Genomic DNA, 12,455 nt, shown 5'->3' on the forward strand with positions numbered 1-12,455 from the left:
CTAGACGGGGGCCGGATGGGGCCGATCTGCTGGTGTAAAAGGTATCACATTAATGAACACATTGCTAGAAAGAATATTACATTCCCATCGCGATCATCGCAGGATAAGTCACAACGAGCCCTCCAGAATAACCAAAACGTCAAAAAAAGACTCTCTTTTAAAAATAGCTATTTTTTTTTTTATTGTCATATGACTCAGTTCCACCTCCACGTTTATGGAAAGCCGTAGCAGGGCGGGGAGACTTTTTTCTTTAAAAAAGGGGTTAATGAGATCAAAAGGATGTCTGCCCTCCGCTGTGAGAAGTTTATTAAAAACCCATTTTATTTGCAAAAAAAAATATTGCCGATAAAAAATAAATAATGAAATAATAAAGCTCCCTCGGCAGACGCTGTCCAGTTATTGGCTCCAATAAATTAGGCAAAAGCAGAATTTTTTTTTCGACCATGTTACACGAGTCTGGCCCCAGACGCTCGGCACCGGACGGAACAACTTGCGGGGAATTGGTTAAAAAGGCAGGAATCCCAGTTCCTTAACTGTCAGCTTCTAGAAATAACCGAGACGCATCACCGCTAAACACAGGCCAAACCCGAGACAACGGAAAAAATGACAGAAATACCTAAAAAACGCCCCGTTACTGCTTACAATATAACACGGATTAAACAAAGTAAGCCTGCAAATAAACAAACGATTTATTAATAAAAAATCCACTTTTTCAAAAACATATCCTTAGAATTTTTTGATTTTATTGCAATTTTGTTTTTTGTTAATAAGGATTTAACCATTTAAAAATAAAAAAAAAATAAAAATAAATAAATCTTGATCTACTGGATACATTTTTTATATTAAATTTTAATTTATAGAAACATTTCCTACATCTTCTGGCTGTTTTTACCTTTTGTCTTTTTTTTCCTTTTCTTATTTATTTATTTATTTTTTTATTTTTTTCCTTTTTTTTCTTTACAACTTTAGAATATTAAAAATATTTAAAAAAATTTTTTTTAAAGGAAAACGCATTTTAAAAATAAACTGCTTGTCCGGCACAATGGTGACAAATTAATTTGTAAGCAAATCAGCCTTAGAATTGTAACCAGAACAATGCAAAAAGTTACAAATTTCAGAATGTAAGATTGGATTGTTACTCCTTCATGCCCCTAAATCAAGATATTTTTGCTGATAATTTTTACATTATTCATTCACTATACGCGGTGAATTTTTTAAATAATTTAATTTTTTCTGTTTAAAAAATAAGAATTTCCAAATTCATTTCAAAATTACATTGTTGTTTTTCCCATTCCCATTTTTTCACGTAAAAAACACAACCGATCACGGGTCCCTCCCCGCTCCCCCCCCCCTTTTTGTGTGGTCCTCCCTTTTCTCCCCTTCATTTATACAATAAAAACTTTGATTTACAAAAAAAAACAAGATATTTTGCTGTTTTTTTTCCTGTAGATTATGCATTTTTTGCACAAATGACACGAGTGTGGAGATTGATTAAACGCTTTTTTTTTATTTTTATTTTTTTAACTTCGTTTAGCTCGGAAAAAAAGAAAAAAAAAGAATTCTCTCCCCTCTGTGGAAAGCAGGGAGAGCAGAACGTTGTTGGTGGAGAACTTGGCAGCCTCTCCGGTAACTTCCAACAGCGGCATCGATGTAAATTCTCCTTCCTCCCTCTGTGAAACACCCCTTTCCTCCTACAGACCACCCAAACCCTATAAATAACCCATCGCAACTTTTTTCCCTTCACATTTCTTCCCAGACTTTTGGGCAGGAGACTCCTGAATAGATTAAAAAAAAAAAAAAATTAAAAAACATTTTTTAGGGCAAAAATGGCGAGTGAATTTAAGAAAAAAGCTTTCTGGAGGGCAATAATTGCCGAATTTTTGGCGATGAGTATTTTTGTTTTTATCAGTATCGGCGCCGCGCTGGGGATGAATTTCCCCGTGGCGCAAAATCAGACCACGACCCGGGAGCAAGACATCGTGAAGGTGTCGCTGGCGTTTGGGCTAGCGATTGCCACCATGGCCCAGAGCGTGGGCCACATCAGCGGGGCCCATCTCAACCCGGCGGTCACCCTTGGCTGTCTGCTGAGCTGTCAGATCAGCATCCTGAAAGCTGTCATGTACATCGTCGCCCAGTGCCTGGGGGCCGTGGTGGCCACCGCCATCCTGTCCGGCATCACGTCCCAGATCGACAAGAACTCCCTCGGTCTGAACGGGGTAAGCGATTTTATTTCTCAAATTCCAATATTTCCAATTTTTGGTTTTTTTTTTTCTTTTTTTCTGGGTTTGATGTAAACTCTGTGCACCTGCTGCTTGGAATGGATGCGGCTCAACTTTTTTTTTTTTTTTTTGCAATTAGCATCAGAAATGCCTTAGAAGGCAAAAAATGCATTTAAAAAAATGTATATTTTTACACTTTTATACAGTTTTTTTCCAGTAAATTTAAATAATATACATCTTGATAAAATAAAATAAAAACCTGTATATATATATAATATAGATAGATTAGAAAGTTTTAGTGTAATGTAAGGGTGTGTTACTGTACTGAGAGGGTGGTAGATAAGCAGAACAGCCTCCCAGCAGAAGTGGTAGCAGCTAATACAAGTATTATGAAAAAGTGTATTAATAAAAGTTTTAGTGTTAATTGGGGGGGGGTGGAATCCAGTATATATCCTCTGGCAGTAAAAGAGTTTACGTTTGGTTTTTTATTTTGATGTCTGAACTGTAATGTTAGGAAGTTTTCCTTTACGGAGAGGGTGGTGGATAAGTGGAATGGCCTCCCAGCAGAAGTGGTAGAGGCTAATACAGCGGGGGGGGGGATTTAAACATGCATGGGATAGGCACACGGCTCCTGAATCTAAGTCTTTGAAGCCCCCAGTCTTATAATCAGGAGCCACATGCCTATCCCATGCATGTTTAAATTCCCTCTACCTCTTCTGCTGGGAGACTGTTCCACTTATCTACCACCCAGTAAGAAGACTCATTTGCTCGTGAAAGTCGTACACGCGGTGAATAATAGAAGACGTAGACAGCAAACGTATCGTTAGAGGTGCGATAGCCGGAGCGGGGGGGCCATCAATGCCGCCTTTTTAGTGAAATAATATAAAAAAAGAAAAGAAAGAGTGTATCGGCCGAGGGTCTGGGCGGTCAGCGTGACTGAGTGCAGTAAGAACAGGAGGGCAGCCTGCCCCGGGCAGCGGATCAAAACGCCTTCATTCTGTAAATAACCCGGCACTGATCTGCATTCACGTAAATGTTTGCTTATCCCTCACGAGGGTGCTTACCTGGGCCAAAGTCCATTAAGTCCTCAGAGCAAAAGAGAAAAGGGTTGTGGATACATTGAATAGCCTTTCAGCAGAAGTGGTAGTGGGGGGGTGAAGTGGGATAACTGAAGACTAATGAGCAAGAAGTGAATACGTCATTAAAATCTATGCTGCTATAGGGGTTCTGTATTAAATCCGAGCCCCCTGCCGAGTTTTAAAAGTGGTCTTATCATCATAAAAAGCAGCAGAATGATGAATACACAATTCTGTTGGTTGCTATGGTGATAAGACTATGCATAAACATGTACATCAGAGTCACTTTGTATACAAACCCCCCATGTTACAGGATGTAAGGCCAGAATATAGGGATAAGAGATAGAACTAAAGGGTGTAGATGTAATGTAAGGAAGTTTTACTTTACTGAGTGGGTGGTAGATAAGTGGAACGACCTCCAAGTAGAAGTGGTAGAGAGTAATACAGTGAGGGGATTAAACATGCGCAGGATAGGCATTTGGCTCCTGAATCTTAGACGAGACCAACGACTGATTAAGGTTTGAGTCTTTACAGCAGGAGAAACGGACGGACTAGACGGGGGCCGAATGGGGGCCGATCTGTTGTCAAATCTGTGTTTTTAAGGCAATCTTGAAGGGTTTAGCAAGCAAAATATTAATCTGTTTGTCAAATAAAACGAGTTTGAAAGAAACGCACAGCCAGGTTTGGAACAGAGGGGCTTTGGCCTCATTTAAAGGGACGGCTTTCAATTAAAAAAATAAATAAATAAAGTGGAAAAAAACCTTAACAGTCATGAAGTGTTTTTTTGTGTGTTGTGTGTTAGAAATGACACAACGTGAATATACTTCTCCTGCTGCAGGCGTGACCCGCCCCACCCCGCAACATAAAGGAGCGTCTATTGCCACTTTTGGGGCTGTTTTTGTGACGAACACCAGTCCACTCCTCGGGGGGATACACTGAGACGGCAGCATTGTGTGGCCCTCCTTGGTGGGTGGGGGCATTCTCTACTTATGAAAGTAACCACACCTGAAAAAGTGATTTTTCCCCCCCCCTAAGTATAGTGAGGAACAAAAAAAATGTAATTTTTAAATCTTTTTTTCCAATTGTGTGGTTGGAGGGTGTTTTTTTTTTTATTTTTTTTTAATTTTTTTTTTTAACAGAAAACACAACAGGCTGCACAAGGCTTTTTTTATCCCTTTTTTTATTGAGTCTCGATTGTCCACCGGAAACATCTGCTGGAAATTTAAGATTTCAACATTTTTTTTATCAATTTTTGGCAGAATTAAAAAACTTCTTGTTAATTTTTTTTTAAAAAAAGATATGCCAATAAATCTTAACCGTCCACAGGCCGCATCTGCTAAAAATTCTGAATTTCTGCAATTTTTGTCAAAATTGCTTTATTTTTTTTAGCAGATAAAACAACGTGTATAAAATGTAAAGGGATTTTGTCCCTCAAATAAATAATCAATATCATTCAAGATACAGTTTCAAACACTTTTGTTAAATATGAATCAAGTATAGGATAGGATTGTGTATATATATAGTGTTAGAGTCAGTGTGTGTCAGTGTCAGATTCAGTGTGTATGTGTGTATGTATAGTGTTACAGTCAGTGTGTGTCAGTGTATAGTGACAGATTTGGTGTGTATGTGTGTGTATGTATAGTGTTAGAGTCAGTAGGTGTGTGTCAATGTGTAGTGCCAGATTCAGTGTGTATGTATGCCTAGTGTTAGAGACTGTATGTTTATATATGTATAGTGTTAGAGTCAGTGCGTGTCAGTGTCAGATTCAGTGTGTATGTGTGTATATGTATAGTGTTAGAGTCAGTGTGTGTCAGGGTCAGATTCAGTGTGTATGTGTGTATATGTATAGTGTTAGAGTCAGTGTGTGTCAGGGTCAGATTCAGTGTGTATGTGTGTGTATGTATAGTGTTGGAGTCAGTATGTGTGTGTCAATGTGTAGTGCCAGATTCAGTGTGTATGTATGCATAGTGTTAGAGCCTGTATGTTTATATATGTATAGTGTTAGCCAGTGTGTGTGTGAGTGTTTGTTGTATAGTGTGTGCATGTGTTTAAGAGTGTGATGTTAGCGTGGATGGTGTTGTGTATGTTACAATATGGCATTAGCATGAGTGTGTATTCAGCATATAGTATATATATAGAGAGAGAGAGAGAGACGAGAGAGAGACGGAAAAGAGAGACAAGAGAGAGAGAGAGAGAGCGTATATATACGGCTGCACAGACTATGATAGAGTTTTATGTATTCCAGGCCCCGATAAATATGGTTTATAATACATTTTGAAATAATTGAGTCTCTGTCAGGTTCTTTATGGTGTAAAAATACCCCTTGTTATGAAGGGGTTAACTGCGGCACTGTACAGAGTGTTGCCGCACTGACGAAAGGTGTGTTTTATGTCGTATTGCCCCAAAAAAATGTTTTGTTAATCCGACTGTTAGTTGCAGATTTTATTTTCAGGAATAAATTTATTTCAGATGTGGGCAGGAAATAAATTCCCTTTATTTGTCATCCGGAGGGTTTATTTTCCTTCTGATCTCCGCTCCTTCAGTTTTCTCCACCTGTCTGTACTCCTTAATGCCCATTACCCCTCTTTTCTCCTCTGATACCCATCTTTCTTCCTCTGCGGCCCTTTTTAACCCTTGATGCCCCTCTGTCCTCTATGGTGTCCTTCTTCCCTCCTCTAATGCCCTTATTTTTTATTCTGATGTCCCTCTTTGCCCCCTAATGCCCCTCTTTCCTCCCCTTATACCCCTCTTACCTCCCCTGATGTCCCTATTTCCTCCTTTGTGCCCCTCTTTCCTCCCTTGATGCCCCACTTTTCTAGGAGGTCAGAATGTTGGCTGGGTATGAGGGTGTCGCAGGGTTCTACAGCCCTAAAAGCCCCGATAATGTGTATAGAAACAGCAGGAGACGGCTTTATAAATTTAATAAAATGTATTATCCTTCTTCTAAACACCTTAATAACCTGGCAACAGATATGAATATATCAAAAGGTCAAAAATCCATATAAAAATGATTCACAAAACTATTAGCTGTTCAGGCAAAACATGTTAAAATAACTTAATAAATTCTGTGAAAACTCAATAAACCATAATAATTCTGTAACGATCGCAGTGTGGGGGATACTACTTTCTGGCAACATTTTGTTTTAAAGGGATATACTAGCCTTACGCCCCCCTTTGGGCGCAGGTTGTCTCCCCCTCGCCGTTATCATTCATTATTCCTGATGTTAACCTGATTTTTACAAACAGAAAATTACGTTTATTGTTTTTTTCCTTAAATTGCGAGTTATGAGCGCTCTAATCCCCCCCCCCCCGACCCGTCTGTAAGGCCCGTAAAGATTTCACGATTTTGGGTGTTCCTGGGGTCTTCAGGTTAGAGGCAGCAGAATACTGTCCCCGTCGAGGATCCTTGCGCATGAAGTTGTTATGGATCGCGCATGGTAGAACCCAAGGCCACTCCATTGTTCTGCGAGTAGGAGTGAAGCGTGAGGTTTTGTCTTCACCCTTCTCATTAGCCTTCTGCTCGCGGGATACGATGTCCCAAGTCCCTGGTCAAAGAGGGACACTTGTTTTAGGGGGTGTGGTTAGAGGTGTGGCTGGGGGTTGGGTTTTACCCAGACTTTTTTTATGTGACTTTGTGGCCTGTTGGTAGCTATTGCTGCAACTGAGTGGGGCATTTAGAAGAAGAATACTGAGTTTTATTTACCCCGTTTAATGTATAAAGCCGTGCCCTGCTGTTTCTATACACATTATCGGGGCTTTTAGGGCTGTAGAACCCTGCGATCCCCTCATACCCAGCAAACATTCTGACCTCCTAGAAAAGAGGGGCTTCAGGGGAGGAAAAAGGGGGCACAGAGATTTGGCATTGCCTTTAAAATATTCACATTACCTTAGTTGTACAACTCCAAAACACCCCAATTCTGCAGAATTCTGACCCACTTTTGGGGCAAATGAAGAGTAATTCTCTATGCAAACCCCAGACGCATTTGCCTACATTAAATCTTTAACCCTTCGCAGGCAGCTCCTCCGACGGGTTTCCTGGGCCCACCGCTGGCGAAAAACAGTTAAATGTCCTTACAAAAGCATCATTAAGGAATGTCACATATTTTAATACGCTTCTAATGACATTCAGGGGATAAATGGCAAGACCCGGTACCCACAGTTCCCACTACTTTTTCTAAAGGTTAATAAAAGAATGTAGATCCGAGAGATCGCCCCCCCCCGCCCCCCCCAAATGAATGGAGTCCTTGGTAATGGACTTTCTTGTGTTTCCCCGCTGGGCCGAGACATTTATTTCATTGCGATTTCAGGGAACCCGCCCTCCGGAGGGATGAAAGGAGGACTTATCTCGATTCTGTCCTCGTGTGTGTTATAAACAACAGGACCCGGGGCTTTGTGAAGCCTCCCGTCACCGCCGTTCCCTTGTGAGATCATGAGACCCCGCTCCTTATATACAACAACAACAAAAAAAAATAAAAGTGGGTGATGGAGACGCGTAGCGTTACCGTATCCGCGGTGGAAAATGTGTCGGCGGCCCGTAAAGAGCCCATTCAAGCGACAAAAAAAAACCCTGTAAACATTGAGTTGGAGCCACAAAGTCTTCTCCTCTGAGAAGATCTTCTTGTGTACATTATGACCTCATCGGTTATTGTAATAACGTGATAGATTCCATCGGAATTATAAATAACGTTGGTCTCTCTCCCTCTCTCTCTCCCTCCAACACAAAGAGCCGGCGGATAAAAGGCCTGATTATTCATGGGATGAGGATATACCGCCGGTTGACATAATAGTAACCATGGCGATGCCAATCATGAAAAAAACCATCCGACAGCCCAATAAAAAAAAAAAAAAAAAAAAAGTGCTCGTTGGAGGCAGACTTAAGCGAAACAATAAATGGTTTCCCGATAATTACGGTAGTAAAATGTGACTGTGTACGTCCGTGTTGGTATGTGCGCTCAAACGCGTTCACAAAAGTAACTCGTGGTGATTAGCATTTTCTTAAAGGGACACTCCAATGAAGAATGGGCTTTAAAGTACCTTTTGGGGTACTTGATGCTTGATATGCGTTCTTTAACCTGTTAAAAAAAAAATAAAGCTAATTAGCTTTAGGGCAAGATTCAGTCCGTTTAGATAATCTACCTGGAGAAACTTGGTTTTGCACGTACCATCAAGTTCGAAAGAACAAAATTCTCAGAATAAGACATTTGGTTTGCTGATAATTAAACAAATAATCCCATTGCTGAAAATGATACAGTGACGGTATTAAACATGCATGGGGTAGCTTTACTGAGCATGTGCAATGAACATACCGGGGTACACTTCCTGCTTTCAGTTGAGGCGGCTGGGGGCGGAGTTTAATGAGGCAGAAAACTCTCTTTGTAACTGCTGTAAGTAAAGAATGCCTTCCCCGATTTCCATGCGGTCAAAGGCACTGGAATCCACCCAAAATGGACTACAGCATGCATGTAACATGGAAAGTGGGGTGGAGTGCTGCATTCATACATATATGTACATATATAAATACAGCAGAGTAGGTGGAACTACACCTCAAATTATCGAAACATGACCAAATGGCACCGTACCGGTACTCTTTTAGTAAATAGGCTTCCTGACTCATAACCATTAATATGTTTCATTTATCTTAACCCTTTATTATTTTTTGTATTTTTAGCTGAGTGAAGGAGTGTCAGCCGGACAAGGCTTAGGAATTGAAATCATCGTCACCTTCCAGCTGGTGCTCTGTGTTCTTGCCGTCACCGACAAGCGGCGGACTGACATTTCAGGCTCCGTACCCCTCGCAATAGGCCTGTCTGTTGCGCTGGGGCATCTTATTGCGGTAGGTATATCAATCAGCCTTAAAAACAAAGAACTGCATGCAATTGTATTTTATTAACCAAGCAACAAAGGGCATATTTATCAAGATTGAAGTTTGGCTCAAAACTCTAGAGAACGTAACAATGGTTTCTAATTAACCCTTTCCTCTATTATTGAGTTATACTGTAATTCGGGCTAATAAAGTGTATTTGCGTTTATTCTTATAATAAACACACCAATCGCTCAGTTTATTTAGAATTTTTAATTCATGTTGTTGAATTAACGAAGTTGTTATTGCCTATACTGTGGCTTAACTTGTTGATTTCCCTTCTGTATAGATCGATTACACCGGATGCGGAATGAACCCCGCAAGGTCCTTTGGCTCAGCCGTCATTACTAGAAACTTCGCCCACCACTGGGTAAGTAATACAATGTCAGCAATCACAGAGACATGTGGATTAGCGAGGTGAGTCAGGAGCAGGCACTACCATTCCTCATAGTGTACATTTAATGGGGTCCATGGTGGACAATTTAATGATATTCTATGGACCTTCACAAACCTTGCCATGGACACTTCGGCTGTCCCGGGTATGAATATAAACACTACAATTTGAGGCCCTTTAGGAAAACATTTGGTGATTCTCAGGCCTAAGCCCAGTGTTGGTAAATTCAGACCAGTGACAACTAAAGACTAATGTCATGGCTTCGAACTTAACGCCATAGTTCCTACCTGAGTAATCCAAACTCAAAGCTGAGGTCTAACCTTTGAAGTTAATTCAACATTAATTTCCGTAAAGAGTAAACAAAGGCCTAGCGGTACGCACTATGGGCGACTGCCTACAGCCCTATCAGGGTCTGTAGCCGGCTGCCGTCCTCACCAGTTGGGGAGATCGGATGAATTCTCAGAGCCACTGAGCGTGGTGGAGTTTAAGGTCGATCAATACCTCATCTGGTCCAGGCGTCCCTTATGATTCCTTCCTGTTACGAGAGCTGGGATATGATGTCATATCTTGGAACGCTGCATGAACCAGCAATGGTAACAATAAGAGCAAGGTTTAGGCATTTAATGGCATATTGTCCTATCAAGTAGGCAAGAGGGACAAGTTGGTTCATCCAAAAGTCAGAGGGAGAACACTTTTGTAATTTTTAGAAATATTAAACATTTTTAAACTATTTGCCAATCTTTTATTAAAAATTAAATTTCAATTTAAAATTTTAAATCTTCTTCTGGAACGTTTTGATTCAATTTACCGATAACGATTTTTGGTATCCTAGATATTTTGGGTCGGGCCGATGATCGGGGGAGCCGCAGCTGCCCTTATATACGACTTTATCTTGGCCCCGAGGACCAGTGATCTAACCGACCGCGTTAAAGTGTGGACCAGAGGCGTGGAAGAATACGAGTTGGACGGGGATGACAATGCCCGGGTCGAAATGAAACCAAAATAAAAATTTCAAAATTCTTAAAAAAGAAGAATATTGAGTGATATCAGAATTATGGACTTTTTTGTAAACAAAAAAAAATATTGTCAAAATGAACTCGTTACTGCAGATTTCTTCAAATTTTGTATTATTCGTTCGCAATTCGTATATTAACCTCACTATTATTTAAAGGTGCTGTTCCACCTACTCGGCAAAAGAACCACTTGGCCAATCTACTCTGCCTATTTTAACACTTTTTTTGCATTAAATGTGTCATTTTGCTTACTGGAAATAACTTTAATTAAGTACAACTTTGCAAAAATTGGTATTTTGGAGGGAAACACTTAATTGTCATGTGACACGATGGCAGGCGCTGATAGGTTCTTGGCATAGAAACTGAAAAAAAAGGCTTCTTAAAAGTTTCTATGTTGTTTTTATTTGAATAAAATAATAAATTCCGCTAACTACAATTTTTTTGAATACTAGAGGGGGCAACTGAGTGGAATAGCACCTTTAATACAAGTGCTTTCTTTAACACTTTCAGTACCAGACCGCAGACGGGGGTTATTAGCCATTTTATATAAATATATATATATATATATATAAAGTCATCTATCTCTGATTGTTTGTTGCCAAGCGTAGTCTATTAACCCTTGCACGGTGGAAAATCAATTAATTTTGTATCAATATGACCACTTAAATTTGTACATTTACTGTTATTTTGGGAAAAGTACATGCTGTTTTATTTCAATGTTAAGGCAAAATATTATTATTATTTTTTTTGTATGGTAAAAGCAGGTCTCGTTCAAAGAACAATTTCTAAAATCAAGAATGAAAAGGAACGGTCATTTTGGATTTAAGGAGAAAAAAAAAAATACTGTTTTTTAAAAGCCAAATCCGAGAAGAATAAGGCAGGCATCAAATGTAACCCCTTAATGACGGGCTGAAAATACATTGTATTCAATGGGTTTAGGAACCGCCCATTGTCCTTAAGGGGTTAAGTCTAGATTGGGGGAATTTGCATGTTTTGGAGGCTCATGGTGGGTAAGAGGTCGCCGCGAGTTTATTCTCATGAGTAAACTATAAAAGAAACATTTTATATATTTTTGTATATTTTATAACCTGTAGCCCAAACGTAATCATCGTTCTTAGTAGCATCGCAGCTTTTTAAAGAATAGACCTGGGCTTTTCTCTGTAAAGTCGTAGAAACAAAACACAGAATCCGTCTGGAGATCGGCCCTCATTCGGCCCCCACCTAGTCTGCCCGTTTTTCCTGCTCAAGCCTTAATCAGTCGTTGGTCTCGTCTTAGATTCAGGAGCCGTATGTCTATCCCATGCATGTTTAATACCTTCACTGTATTACCCTCTACCACCTCTGCTGGGAGGCTATTCAAAAAGTCATCGTTTAAAGAAGTGGTTTGTGGTTGGTATACGGCTTACGTTGGCCATCGGATAAAACGGGCTTAAATATCCACATAACGGCCCTTTATCTGTTATATTAAGTCTGATCTGCATTTCTATACGGCAAGAAACACTCAGGACTTAAACTAAACGAAACAACGGCTCATTATTCAATAACACGTAGGACTAAATAACACGTAACGGACTCACACGTACTCTCACCTGCACTGTCTAATTTAACTAAAATGATATATATTAGATATACATTAGATATTACTATGAATTCTGTCAGTATTGTAAATATTTGTATGCTTTCTGAATAAAATAAGCTTGTACTAACAGATATTCTCTGTTCCTGATTGGGTGATTGGGGTCCTTTAAACGCATCCTACACATCATTAAATGTATAGATCAAATTTCCTGGAGCTTCTTTTTCTTGCCTTGTGATGATTTTATTTGTTGAAGGACACCATAAGCTTTGGTGCGACGATAGGGGTATAAGACCTAGGGGGCCACCAGCATGGAG

General features: G+C 39.9%; 1 protein-coding gene across 1 annotated transcript; it reads left to right on the forward strand.

Annotated features, from left to right (window-relative positions):
- The first annotated feature begins 1,657 nt into the window (after nt 1-1,657).
- AQP1 (aquaporin 1 (Colton blood group)) lies at nt 1,658-10,558 on the forward strand. Its single transcript, XM_053467949.1, has 4 exons — nt 1,658-2,216; nt 8,964-9,128; nt 9,445-9,525; nt 10,382-10,558. The coding sequence occupies exons 1-4, from the start codon at nt 1,827-1,829 to the stop codon at nt 10,553-10,555; spliced, it is 810 nt and encodes a 269-aa protein (XP_053323924.1). The 5' UTR covers nt 1,658-1,826; the 3' UTR covers nt 10,556-10,558.
- The last annotated feature ends 1,897 nt before the right edge of the window (nt 10,559-12,455 follow it).

The sequence above is a fragment of the Spea bombifrons genome, chromosome 5, assembly GCF_027358695.1.
Source record: "Spea bombifrons isolate aSpeBom1 chromosome 5, aSpeBom1.2.pri, whole genome shotgun sequence".
Lineage (NCBI taxonomy): Eukaryota > Metazoa > Chordata > Amphibia > Anura > Pelobatidae > Spea > Spea bombifrons.

What these genes read in the sequence shown, in the direction of transcription:
- AQP1 (XM_053467949.1), top strand. Translation starts at nt 1,827, where the DNA reads ATGGCGAGTGAATTTAAGAAAAAAGCTTTCTGGAGGGCAATAATTGCC. An exon ending in ACTCCCTCGGTCTGAACGGG is followed by an intron (nt 2,217 to 8,963) that starts GTAAGCGATTTT and finishes TTGTATTTTTAG; the next exon opens with CTGAGTGAAGGAGTGTCAGC. An exon ending in GAAACTTCGCCCACCACTGG is followed by an intron (nt 9,526 to 10,381) that starts GTAAGTAATACA and finishes TTGGTATCCTAG; the next exon opens with ATATTTTGGGTCGGGCCGAT.